Here is a 13072-nt window from a genome sequence, read left to right on the forward strand (position 1 = left end):
GTTATACAGAATGCTTAGGACCTGGGGATAACGGATTTTTCCAATAATTTGGATCTTCATATCTTAAGTCTACAAGAAAATCATGTAAATATTTTTACTAGGCTGGTTTTGCTTCAAATAAGGTTAAATAATATCTTAGTTTGGATCAAATACAAGGTACTGTTTTATCATTACAGAGAAAAAGGAAATTCTTTTTTAAAAAATTCAATTATTTGGATAAAATGGAGTCTATGGGACATGGCCTTTCCATAATTCAGAGCTTTCTGGAAAACGGGTTTCCAGATAACAGATCCCATACGTATGAGCATTGACTGCTTTTTTAATTTAAATCTCCAGTGGAAGAAGGGTGCAGGAAATACAGTAAAAGATGGTGGTGAGAACTCCTCTTGCATAGTTGTATTGAGCACCGGATTGCCTATAGCCACTGAATGTTTATATACTTAATTTAGAATAACATTTCTTCATTTTAAATGAAAAACTTTTAGGGAATCAGCCACCAATTGTACAAAAGATAGTGTATTTTGTCATTTACATCAGTGCACAGGTTCTATTATATAATGCTCTATTTGTGTCAAATAAATGGTCACCTTCAAGCTGTTCTTGTGCATGCATAGTTAAAATTGTAATGAATAAACATTACATTTTTATTCCAATTTTTTTACATCTTCTATTACATGCCACCTATAAACCAATCACAGAGTGACTGCACACACTCCCTCCCACCAACATGATTCATTGTTAGACCTTGCACCTTGTCTGCCAGTCCTTCAGCTGTATGTTGGGCAGAGTGGAACTGAAGGATCAGGCATCCTCACATTTCATTGGTAAGGTATATATATTTACATTTTCAATCTAGTTTAGTCTATATAAGAAAAGGAAAACAAAAAGAAAATGTTTTTTTCTTCTTTTATGTAAATAAAAACCCTATTTGGTGCAACAGTTGTCCAGTGGCTCCACTATATTAGAGAGCAGGAATAACATTGGATTCGTTCGCTATAACCCAGGATCAGGACACACTTTGCAGTAACAACCATCCCTTTGGCACCACTCGCTGAACAGAGTGACAGCTTTATTGCCAGGGATAAAACAAACATTAGAATAAGCTTTAGTACAGTCATACTACTGGGGGTGGAAGAGGGTAAGATGCAACAATATGTGCACCCAGTCCTGCCATTTAAAATTGGAATTGGGGCAAAAAAAAAAGCTTAGGAGGGGGGCATGATTCTGATCCAGGTAGAAGTGACTAAAAACAGGAATACTTGCTTGATATTTAATTTGCTTACACAAGTGGCACTTACACTTACAGTTTTTTGATGTCCTAGAAACAACCCCCTTGGAATTTCTATGCCTGGAAAGAAAGCCCTTGTGAGGGTTTCCATCCTTTGACACCCTAAGAAGATTGTTTTACTTGTTACATGCAATTAACTCACCCCTCTTATATCCCCCTCCCCCCCTTCAGTTTATGCCTGGCTCTCCTCTCTCTATTTCTATTAGACCCGCCTTCCAGCTCAGCTCAAGGGGTGGAGACTCCTCCCCCTCCCTGCACAGAAACTCCCAGTCACTACAAGAACAAGGCAGAGCAAACAAATGGAGCACGGACATAGAGTGAGTAGCCACACAGAGGCCTGAGACTGTATCCCCTGACTCCCAGCACAAGTATATATGTAATACTGCTCATAGATACAATGTCTGATGATCCACTTACTGATTACAGGTGTGACGTTTGCTTTTCAATATGCCGAATAGGTAACATAAACTGTGAACATAACAGAGAAATCAACAGGGGAACCAGGGGAAGCCAGCTGGATCAATTTACAGTGAAACATCAATTTTACATACCCTGATATTACGTTTTCCTGCATTTCTCATTTTTTCGCGGTCCAACCAATTTATAATGCATTTCAGTTTGTGCTTTTCCCTGATTTTACATAACGTTTTCCCAGATTTTAAAAATACAATTTTGTCCTAATGTTCCCAAAAACTGCTGTTTGCCCTCTGTGAATTATTGAAATTAAGAGCTTTATAATACTAACCAGATGCATATTATGCCCTGGTTCTGTTCTGTTCTGTGTAAATAGTGAATTCCAATTAGTCTGCCCCTTGTACAGCCATTCACTTATTGCTTTAGGTTGTGCATGTGATTGTACATGCCCCCCTCCCCACAGAATAACATTAACCGCTGCAATGATTAACCCTTGTCATTAAAACAGTAAATCTTGTATTTCAAAGAAAAACTGACTACTCCAGCTTATACACAATTTTTTTCCTGGTCCCCTTAAAAAGGTTGCACTGTATTCATCATCAATTTATTTTTTTAAATGGGTGATTATATGGCCCTGCGCCTGTTCAACTGCCCTCTTAATGATGGAACACAAAATACTAAAATATAATAAACTGATAAAAACTAAATGAATATAAAGACATGCTGCATGGCTATTTAGGAATTTGATTACATCTGTGCTGTAGGCTACAGTGTTCCCAGTGAGTAACTATAGAGGAAGCAGGGGATCCGAACCGCATGTTTTGTTTCCATAGTATATAAATCCCCCTCCCCACCATTTTCTTTTAATTGACCTGCTCATGTCTGACCATGCAGTGCGGAGGGTGGGTTGCAGAGAGGCGAGCAGGAGGGCCTATGTGGGAGGGGGGGCGCTCTTGTTACACCGCTGACTGTACCTGTGCTGTTATTTAATATGTTTCCAGGGCAACTCATCCCTCTGTGTTCATATGATGTGTCGAGGTTTCTACACAATGTGCTAAATGTCACAGTAAAATTAGGAATAAAGATATTTAACAGTACAGGTTACAAATAATACTGGCAGTTTTTCTTATACAAGCCATTAATCAAAAACTATTTGTGACATGGCCAATAGTGATGTGTGGGTCAGAAAAAACTTCACCCCCACCCAACACTAACTTGCAAAACATTAACCCGCACCTGACTCTAACCCGCAAAATGTTGCCATTGTAAGACCCGCACCCAACCAATACCTGCGTCTTCTTGCTCTGTATGCTACTTCTGTGCTTGCCTCTGATTAAATGAAAGAAACTCTTTGGCGGCAGAGGAGCAGTGTACTTCCCCAGTCTGACCCTCACCCAACCCTAATTTGCAATATTTGGGCAAATTACAACCTGAACCTGCCCGGCCAACCATCAGGTTTTGAGTCAACCCGCACATCAATAATGGCCACAGAACTGTCTCCTTGATATCTTAGTCAACATCTGATGCCTGCTTTTTAAATTATAATGATACATTGTACTTCTGTCTGCAAATAAAGTTCCTATGTGACAATGTTACACATTTGCAAACAAAAAAGTTTTGATAAGAATGTGTTGCCTCATTTATGAATATCTTGGATACAAGTGGTAGGTACTAAGGGATGTATTACATCTTATGGTTAAGAATCTAGCACAAGGTGCAAAGTGTGGTGCCAGTGGATTCAAGTCTCCTGCCCCGTTCCTGCTATCATATCCTTGCTTTCATATATCTGACCAGTAAATGCTGGCATAGTTATTATTGGTTTCTAGACATGTAGCCAACTTTCCACCTTTAACCCTATAGATGCTACTTGGTGACTCTGACTTTGGGTTGAAACACCATATTCAAAACTGAAATAGACAGATTTTTTTCTGTTTTCTTGTTTTAATGCAGAAGCCAAAAATTGCTGTAATCGGAGGTGGACTGGTTGGTTTGTCTACTGCACTTTGTCTTTGTGACTCATTGCCACAATGCTCCATCACTATTATCTCTGAAACATTCTCCCCATATACCACTGGTGATGTTGCAGCTGGGTGCCTTATTCCTCATGCTTATCCTGGTAAGTATACAGATGTAACAACAGGTATTAACAATACAGAACAGTCTCTTATTTTATATCCCAGGTGGCCCACTGTGAATGCTTGGGACCTGCATTTTTCCAGGTGAAGGGTCTTTCTGTAATTTGGATCACAATACCTTAAGTCTACTAAAAAATCATTTAAACATTAAATAAACTCAATTGGATTATTTTGCCTCCAATAGGGATTAATTATACCTTAGTTAGAAACAAGTACAAGTCTAGTGAGAAAAATGAAATCATTTTCCAAAGTGGGCATTATTTGATTAAAAAGGAGTCTGTGAAAGATGGCCTTCCCATAATTTGGAGCTTGCTGGATAATTGGTTTTCAGATAACAGATCCATACCTATATATATATAGGTTTGTTTAATAATACACATTTTCACTTTATTAATATTACAACTGTGTAGCACTTTTACTGATAAAAATGTTATAATGTTTCAAATGTATTGACACATAGTAATATAATCCATTGCACTGATTTTATATACACAAATGTGACATCTAGTGGTATGAGGCACAATTTGCACCTTTATAACTATTAATATTGTTTAAAGGGATTGTGCATAACAAAAGCATATTGGGACATTAGTATACAATTGATCACCTGTATCCTTATATACATATAATATACTGTACTGTTGTGTGTTCTGCGGGCATTCAGTGTGAAAATTGATACCATTTATTTTGGTATATGTTCTGAAAGCCTACAGTAGTAATTTGGGAATGTTTGTGGGGTTGGTCAAAATGGGGTGTGTACCTGGATTTCTTTTTCAGAATCTGTTAACCTTATCCTGGCCTTAATAGTTAAAATGGCAAGTGGAAGGCAGGGTTAGTTCTCCTTTAATTACTTTATAGCAATTTTTGTGAACATTATACGCATATATTTACTATTCTATATTAATTATTTATTATTTATATATTATTATTTATTTAAGGCTTGGATTTCCAAGTAAACCATTTCACATGTTTTTTTTGTTTTATTTCTCAAGACATTCCTCTTCCACAGCAGAAAGAATGGTTTAAGGAAACATTTGACCATTTGTTCAAAATTGCTAACTCAACCGAGGCTTCAAAAGCTGGTATTAGTTTGCTTTCTGGGTAAGAAAAACAGTACTTTGAAAAACAACATATACTGTATATACATTTATAATACACAAAAGCCATGAATCTCTTGTAAATGATATCCTTATAAACTGTGACTAGTGATGTCATTTTTTCACATGACTCACTAAAACTTGTGTATTATAATAAAGTACCCCTTGTTGAAAAATATTCAGGATATATTCAACCTTGTGCTTTTATATGGTAATGGAACTCCTCGGTGACTTCTAATATCCTTATATTTTACAGTAGCAGGTACTTTATTCACTATATATGACAAGTGTCTTTATGTGTATGATATTTCCTGAATTATAAGAAATAAAATTAAGAATAATAGATCAAGCACATGTTTTGTAGAAGGTACAGAATGTTCTAAAGTGGCAACAGAAAAACTCTCCCACCAGGATATCAGGACACGGTTTTAATTCAGCCTATTCCCACCTCCCCTACTCCACTTACCATACCAGAGTAAACAGCTCTAGAAGCTCTCTCTGTTTGTTTAGGATAGCAGCTGCCATATTAGCTTAGCATGACATCACTTCCTGCTGATACAGAAGCCCCTGTGTACACAACAGAAGGAAAGAAATTAGTTTCCTTTGACAGAGGACTTAGAGATGGGCGAATTTAACCCATTTCGCATCGCCCAAAAATTCACCGAAATGCATTAAAGTGTATAGGCAACAAATTTTTTTTTTGTTACATGGCAAATTTTTTTGACGCAGAACATTTTGTTGAAGTCTATGGGCGTCATTTCCACGTGAAACATGGGGAAAAATGTGCTCATACCTAAGGTTTATTAATGGGATCTTTCTGATAAAACATACTTAGGATTTGTAATACATTTTGTCTCCTTTAATGGAGTTACACCTTTTTTTGGGCTCATTTGACTTTTTTTTATTCCCCTGTTCCCCTACATTTCTAAGGCTTGGGCTACCTTAGGGCTCCACTGAGGTCTACCTCCACCTCAGGAGGCCCATTGGCAGATATATACCTGTTTGTCAAGTACTGTTTCTATTCGTAATTATAAAGAGGCATAATATTGACCAGTGATTTATTCTGAGAACAATACAGGTTGTATATGCCATTTATACATGAGTTTAACATGGTACTTCCACACCTGAAAAAAATATTATTGGTTCTTCTTGCCATTGGTTGCAAGGGACCTCTTTTCAAACATTATGTACACTTCAATAAAAGAATATCTATATGTTATTGGGTAAATGTAATAATCAATTAGGATTACAGAAATTACAGGATTATAGCTTCTTTCCTGTAGGGAATATGGGGAAAGGGAATCAATATTCTGGAGCTTCCCAAATATCAATCGTAGGTATTGTCTCTGAGTTTCTGCAATCTTTGAGATTCAGTTTAAATCCTTTCCCACCTGAGCTGCACCAATTTTACAACTCAAACACTATACCACAACAGGTAAAGTATGAGATCCCATATTTGGAAACCCATTATCCAGAAAGCTCCATATTATGTTAAAGCCATCTCCAATAGACTTCATTTTAATCAAATAATTAAATGTTTTAAAAATGATTTCCTTTTTCTCTGTACTGTAATAATAACGGTATATTTCACTATAGCCTTACTAAGATATAAGGCCTTATGTACATCCCCAAGTGCAGTTGTGGTCCCTGCAATTAACCACAGACACTTGCAATTCCATCTAGTTGTGCTTGACCTTGCTCGGTCTGCCCTGATTTACAGTCTGGATCAAGAGCTCCTGATGAGGCAGTAGCTCCAGGGTTCCCTTCTCACCGAGTGTCAATAGGCACAGCACACTTACTGTACCAGCACAAATCATGTACAAACATCATTCATATGCAGAACACTGAATATGATGCCAATTGGACTTCTGAGCAATTGTGTCATACTTGCAGCAAAATGTGTGTGCAGTTGCATAATTGTGGAAAATCAGTCACAATGGTGCAGTGCAGTTGCACCAATTGTATCACCATCTTGCATCCACAATGACACTGTAATTCTGGGGGAAAAATGCTACATTGTGGGAAAAAAACATGGTAATTGTGCTCAGAACTGCACTTTGCTCATTGGACTTCTGAATGTACGTGAGTCAGTTTGCCAGCTGCCCTCAGTCATGTGACATGTGCGCTGATAAACTTCAGTCACTCTTGCTGCTGCACTGCAAGTTGAAGGGATATCACCCCTCTCTTCCCCCGAGCAGCCCTTCAGCAGAACAATAGGTAGGTAACAAGAGAATGCTAAAAATGCTCCCATGCCCCAGTTAGTAGTATATATGAGTACAGAATTTCACAGTAAAAATCCAAGTCCAGCTAACCCAAGTTGTGACTCCTTCAGTTGCATTGAGTAGGAAAAACTATAGCCTATCTGAGAGTAGTTCCATTGTGAAGTGCTGGCTCTTTCTGAAAGTACATGCCCAGGCAAAATGACCTGAGAAGGCTGACTACTCACCAATATTACAATGACAAAAAAAATTATTTTTGTGGTTCAAGAATAAAATTTTAAATGGTTGAGTGAATTAGGTGAAAGTGTAATTTAGGAAATGATGTACCAAGCACTCAAAAGGCTATTTAAGCAGGTTGAACCCCTGCACTTTTATTCAAGTCAAGTGTAACGTTTTGGGGGCTGGCACCTTCGTCAGACAACAGTGTAATTTAGCAATAAAAACTATAAAATTCATGACAGAATCCCTTTAAAGTATGTTGATTCAAATTACAAAAAGATCCCTTATCAGGAAAACCATAGCTTCCAATTATTCTGGATAACCAATACAAATGTAGTGAACTTTCATACTATGTTGGGGGTTTCTCTTTATTATTATTTTATTATTATTGACAGGCTGGTATAAAATTTGTTTTCAAATATAGAATGTCACCAGTACAGACAGGCAGTTTACCTATAGTGGTATGTCCTCACGGCTCTCTTCATTTTATTTCAGATGGCAGATATACAAGACCTCTCCTAAGGAAATCTATCCTTTTTGGTCAGATGTGGTCCTAGGCTTTAGAACAATGACAGAAGCGGAATTGGCGAAGTTTCCGGGTTATTCTTTTGGTCAGGCATTTACTACCCTGAAGTGCCAGTCCTCTCTGTATCTGGCTTGGATGGAAAAAAGGTTTGTAACTGTACACTAACAGAGAAGATATTATTATTATTATTATTGATAATTAAAAGAGCTTGCAATCTAAAATAATCTTAAATAAATCTAAAATAATGGTATTTTTATTTATTATACTTGCTTACATAAGTTTCTACATAAGGGGTCTTTCCATACTTTGGATCACCATACTTTAATGTATGTATATATAATATATACACATATATATATATATATATATTTTTTTTTTTTATATATATTTATATTTTTTATATATATATATATATATATATATATATATATATATATATATATATATATAAATATTTATATATATTTATATATATTTATATTTATATATATTTATATATATATATATATATATATATATATATATAATTAAAGTAATTATACTTAGTTTTTATTAATTTGTTCATTTTAATTTTATTATTAAAGAGAAAAAATAATAATTTTTATAAAATTGGAACTATTTAATTAAAATGGAGTATGTGGGAGATGGCCTTCCCATAATTCAGAGCTTTCTGGATAATGTGTTTTTGGACAAGGGATCCCATACCTGTACTGTAGTGATGTACGAGTCGGGATTTCCCCGACCCGTACCCGACCCTAACCCACCCTCCCTTAGCCCGTTCATTATTGAGGCTGTGCATTTCAGTGCACAGTTCACTGATTAAAGTCACTTGCTCTAGTGAGATTGGATGTAGATGGGGCAAGGAGACAAGCCCCCTCAAGGCATCATTGCTTATTTCTCTGAAAGACTGTGACAGGCTGTATGGGGATTACCTAACATTCGACATATTGCTGGTTAGGAAAAAATATTGTTATTTAACAATTGGCAACAATTCAGACTGGGATCTAAGCGTTTACCCACTGACAAGACAGACAACATTCTTGGTCGGATATGAGCTGTGTCTTGTCCTATAGTGAGCTATTAATTTAGACCTGAATAACTTTCACAGTATCCTTTAAAGGGAAAGTTCACTTTCACAAAACAGATTGTTTTCAAAGAGTACACCAAAATAATTACTTTTTTTTTTTAAAACCTTTTTTTCATAGATTCCGAAACCATGGTGGTTTGGTCCGTAGTGAAAAAGTAAGCAATGTCTGGGATCTACATGGCAAATATGATCTAATCGTCAACTGCTCTGGTATTGGATCAAGAAATTTGTTTGGTGATTTATCAGTGTACCCAGTTAAGGGCCAAGTACTACAGGTCCATGCTCCTTGGCTAAAACACTTTATCAGAGATGGTGATGGAAGCACTTATATCTATCCTGGAATAGGCAGTTCCACCCTTGGTGGGACACGAGAGAAACATAACTGGACTCTTTCTCCAGATGCTAAGACCAGCAAAGAAATCTTTGATAGATGTTGTATTCTTGAACCCTCTCTTCAGGCTAGTAAAGTAATTGAAGAGAAAGTTGGTTTGAGGCCTGTGAGATCTGCTGTAAGACTAGAAAAAGATCTAATGGTCAAGAATGGGCACCAGCTTCCTGTGGTTCACAATTATGGGCATGGTGGGGGTGGCTTTTCAGTCCATATAGGAACAGCTAAAACAGCCAGCAGACTGGTTGAAGAGTTGATCATTGATTTAAGACACATTCAAACCAAGTCAAAACTTTAACAATAAAAAAAAAAAGCCTTGTGAATGTAAGTACTTTTTTTAAAGTTAGATTTTCATATGGTCCTTTCCCAAGAAGTTTGGTTTCTAGTGCACAAATTATTTGTAAAATGATTAGACATTAAAAAAGTGATGCTGTACATAAAAGTCTACTATAATGTTACACTTTTAACCATTTTTATATATAGAAACTGTACAAGACTGTACTAATAGAAAGCCACGCAAAAACTGGACTCTCAACCACACATAACTCTTGGGTTTGGCTATAAAGGGTTACACTCAGTCTCTCAATCACCTTACACACAGGTTAGACTAATATCAGACACCCCAAAACATACCAAAACCCACAAAATTAATTTGCTGCCATCATCTATCATTAACAGGCAAAACCTAAATGTGACTACTCCCCTGCCCTCTATAACAGGTAATAACACACACTACAGAAATGCATCAAACACTCTCTCATATGGTAGATCAGGGTTAGATCCTACTAGTTCAACAAGCTCTCCAGCAGCCAAAGGGTTAATTTACATTCAAACACACTTTCCTGCTAGCCGTACTAGTTATTCAACATACAAATAGGTAACTTTCCCTTTCCACACATACAAAGAGTTAATACACTTAGGCACAAGCATTCATATGGGCAATGAGTTTTTTAGAGCACAAGGACAAACGTATTAAAATGTATTTTATTTAATATTAACAGTGCATGTATTTAAAATAATATATTTCAAAGAAGACATAGAATTTCAAAAACAGTAAATAAAATAAAAGGGAGTAAAAACACTAAGAAAACCCTATGTACTTTACCGAGTTTAGAATTTCCGATTGTGTCCTCTGAGGCAAGAGTTAGGAAACACTGGGCATACAATCCACGGGTATGGAGCCTCTTTTGCATGACATTGGGTACTGGGTTTATCACCTTTTTATTGCCTGCTGGGACATTCCCCTCGTTACCTTATGCATGAGGTAGGAGTGCCCAGGAACTTGTCAATTACGACCCCCTGTAGGGAGGCAAGATCCCCCAATATAATATTGGTACTTGCCAGTACCCAATATTATAATTAAAACATTGGCAGGCTGTGATCAATAGTGGGCGTTCTGATTAATACCAAACACTTGTAGGGCCCTATAGGGATACAGGCCCTATAGAGTTAATCTTTTCACCATTTCCTTGGGTTATTGGGTAGAATCCCTGTTACAAAATAACCTTTACAGTGATAGGCTGAGAGATTTGATGACACTGCTCTGACTCACTCCTATATAGTGTGTGCAGGGAGTGGCCACTTTCTCTTTTGCCTCTGGATGTGATTCCAGCTGGATGTGCTCAGGGGGACTGAGTGCAATAGGCCCAGAAGAAGGCATGTGTCCAAGTCGGGGACCAGGTAACCCCATGAATGAGGAACAGATATACTAGGGCAGACTTGTCATAGTCTCTCTAGGAGAGAAAGGCAGATAGGATAGAGAGAAAGAGCAGCTGAGCTCCAACAAGGATTTGCAGTAAGGGAGTAGCTTCCCAGAGGCTCTGTGTGTTGCCTCCAGTCAGGGACCTCAGTGAAGAGGGACTGTAGGGTAGAAGCTGCTTGCCTGACAACTTCCAGGAGGGAAAGGTTGTACTGCATCTGCCTGTGTACTCTCTGTGTGAGCCTGCCTTGTTCTGTGTGAACTCTCAATATGCTGTTTTCCTCAACTCCTGCGTCAGTACTGAAACCTGTGGTCATTTGCCCTTTTTGGCATAATAAACCGTTCCTGATTGTTAAGAACCTCCTGGCGCCCAAGTTGTTTTTGTGTGCACAGTAGCCTGGGGGGGATGTAGTTGCACTACACCATAGAGGGAACACTTCCACTTAGTGAAGGCCCTGCCCTGGGTGTAAGTCGCGTGTAACCCATGCTCTAGTGTTCTAGCTGGTGAATTAACCCCGAGTGGCCCAAATAGGTGTTACACACTAATGGGGTTGCATGTTCCAGTCCCCCAGGAACCAACTCTCCTAACTGGTGGGTATAGGCTGGCCCTGTTTGGTATCATTAGGAAGCATGTGACCTCTTCATAACCAATATGTAACTTATGAGGATGTGAATCCTATGACACAGGAGATATGGATCCTTTCCTATAATCCATATTTTTCTACTAACTATCCCCCCTGCTGCTCTAGGTCCACAGCTCTGTTCTTTGATCAACTGATCAAAGAACTGACTGGCCCAGCTTCCTTGCCCAAATGGTGTGACTCCAATTGTCTCAGAAGATATGGATGTCACCTTTCCATAGCCCCTGGTGGGATACCCAAACAAGGGTCTCTTTGCAAGCCTGAGACCAAATATTTGGTCAGTGGGTCTTCTACCAGTAAAGATCTTTCAAAAGATCACATTGGCCTATGGATGCAGTCCTCATCCCAGATCAGTGCTCATTCTCCAGCTAGCACAATTAAAATTTGATTATGATTATTTTAGCCTGTTTTTTTTAATAGACCCCATTCTACCTTATAGTTACAGTACCCATTGCACCCCACTGAACTGCCAAACGCAGGTGAGATATAACAAGCAGACATCAGTGTTCAGCAGTGGAGTGGTTACTGTCAATATAGGGTAGCATGGGGTCTATCAACTCATGCATTCCTGTTTAGCGGAATAGGCTGTCATAGCATTTCTTTATCACTGAATTGGTACAGTAAGTACAAAGTACTATTTACCTTCTCGAAGTACAGGAATCAATGTTAGACTGGGGATACCGAGGTGCTTTATTTTTTTGCCTTCTGTTTGCCACTGTTATCAGCAATGCTTTTCACCAATAAATGTATTTTTTAGTTTTACCACTAGATGGTACTATCATTCAGGATAATGCAGTGGCACTAAGAAAAATAATGCTTTTCAGAAACAGTTTCAATCTAAATGGAGATGAAACCATTAGAGTGGTTCTCTTTTTTTTATTGTACTCATTAGATTCTGTGTGCTTTAAAATCTGCTGTACTGATAATGATCCTAGAAGATGTTAACGAATAGCCACTGGCGACTTACCGGTCTGTAAGTAAATAAAGCTGCAAATTGAGTCAGCTCATTACCATACACCATATTTACAGGCATGTTAAAGCCAAAAAATATCAACACATTAGGCATGGTATAGCACTGCAAATGTTGCAAAAATCCTTTGAAAATCCCAGAGAATAAGCTAGTTGTGGATATCTGCTTGCTGAAATGTATTTATAGTCTTGAAGCTAACCCTGAGACTAACACCACCTCCGTATGCTTCTTTATATCCTCCTCCACATCCATGACACTTCTCTTTACGGCCTTTTGTTTTCTAAATATATAACTAAATATATTTTTAAGCACACGAAGCATGAACAGACAATTACATTCTTATTGGAGATCACAGCAGTAAGTGTAATTGAGAGTCAGCTACAGAGCAT

At 37.7% G+C, this 13072-nt stretch overlaps 1 protein-coding gene across 2 annotated transcripts; it reads left to right on the forward strand.

The window, feature by feature from the left end:
* The first annotated feature begins 744 nt into the window (after positions 1-744).
* On the forward strand, positions 745-9955 carry ddo.L (D-aspartate oxidase L homeolog). 2 transcript variants are annotated; one of them, XM_018263305.2, is made up of 6 exons: positions 745-824; positions 1495-1605; positions 3653-3818; positions 4830-4938; positions 7868-8044; positions 9104-9955. In XM_018263305.2, exons 2-6 carry the CDS (start codon positions 1588-1590, stop codon positions 9669-9671), a joined length of 1038 nt encoding a protein of 345 aa, XP_018118794.1. In that variant the 5' UTR covers positions 745-824; positions 1495-1587; the 3' UTR covers positions 9672-9955. The 2 variants fall into 2 exon arrangements, with proteins under 2 accessions (XP_018118794.1, XP_041418925.1); XM_041562991.1 differs by lacking the exons at positions 745-824; positions 1495-1605; positions 4830-4938 and having other exon boundaries at positions 3732-3818.
* The last annotated feature ends 3117 nt before the right edge of the window (positions 9956-13072 follow it).

This window comes from Xenopus laevis, chromosome 5L (genome assembly GCF_017654675.1).
Source record: "Xenopus laevis strain J_2021 chromosome 5L, Xenopus_laevis_v10.1, whole genome shotgun sequence".
Lineage (NCBI taxonomy): Eukaryota > Metazoa > Chordata > Amphibia > Anura > Pipidae > Xenopus > Xenopus laevis.

What these genes read in the sequence shown, in the direction of transcription:
- ddo.L (XM_018263305.2), top strand. An exon ending in GGTATTAGTTTGCTTTCTGG is followed by an intron (nt 4,939 to 7,867) that starts GTAAGAAAAACA and finishes ATTTTATTTCAG; the next exon opens with ATGGCAGATATACAAGACCT. An exon ending in CTGGCTTGGATGGAAAAAAG is followed by an intron (nt 8,045 to 9,103) that starts GTTTGTAACTGT and finishes TTTTTTTCATAG; the next exon opens with ATTCCGAAACCATGGTGGTT.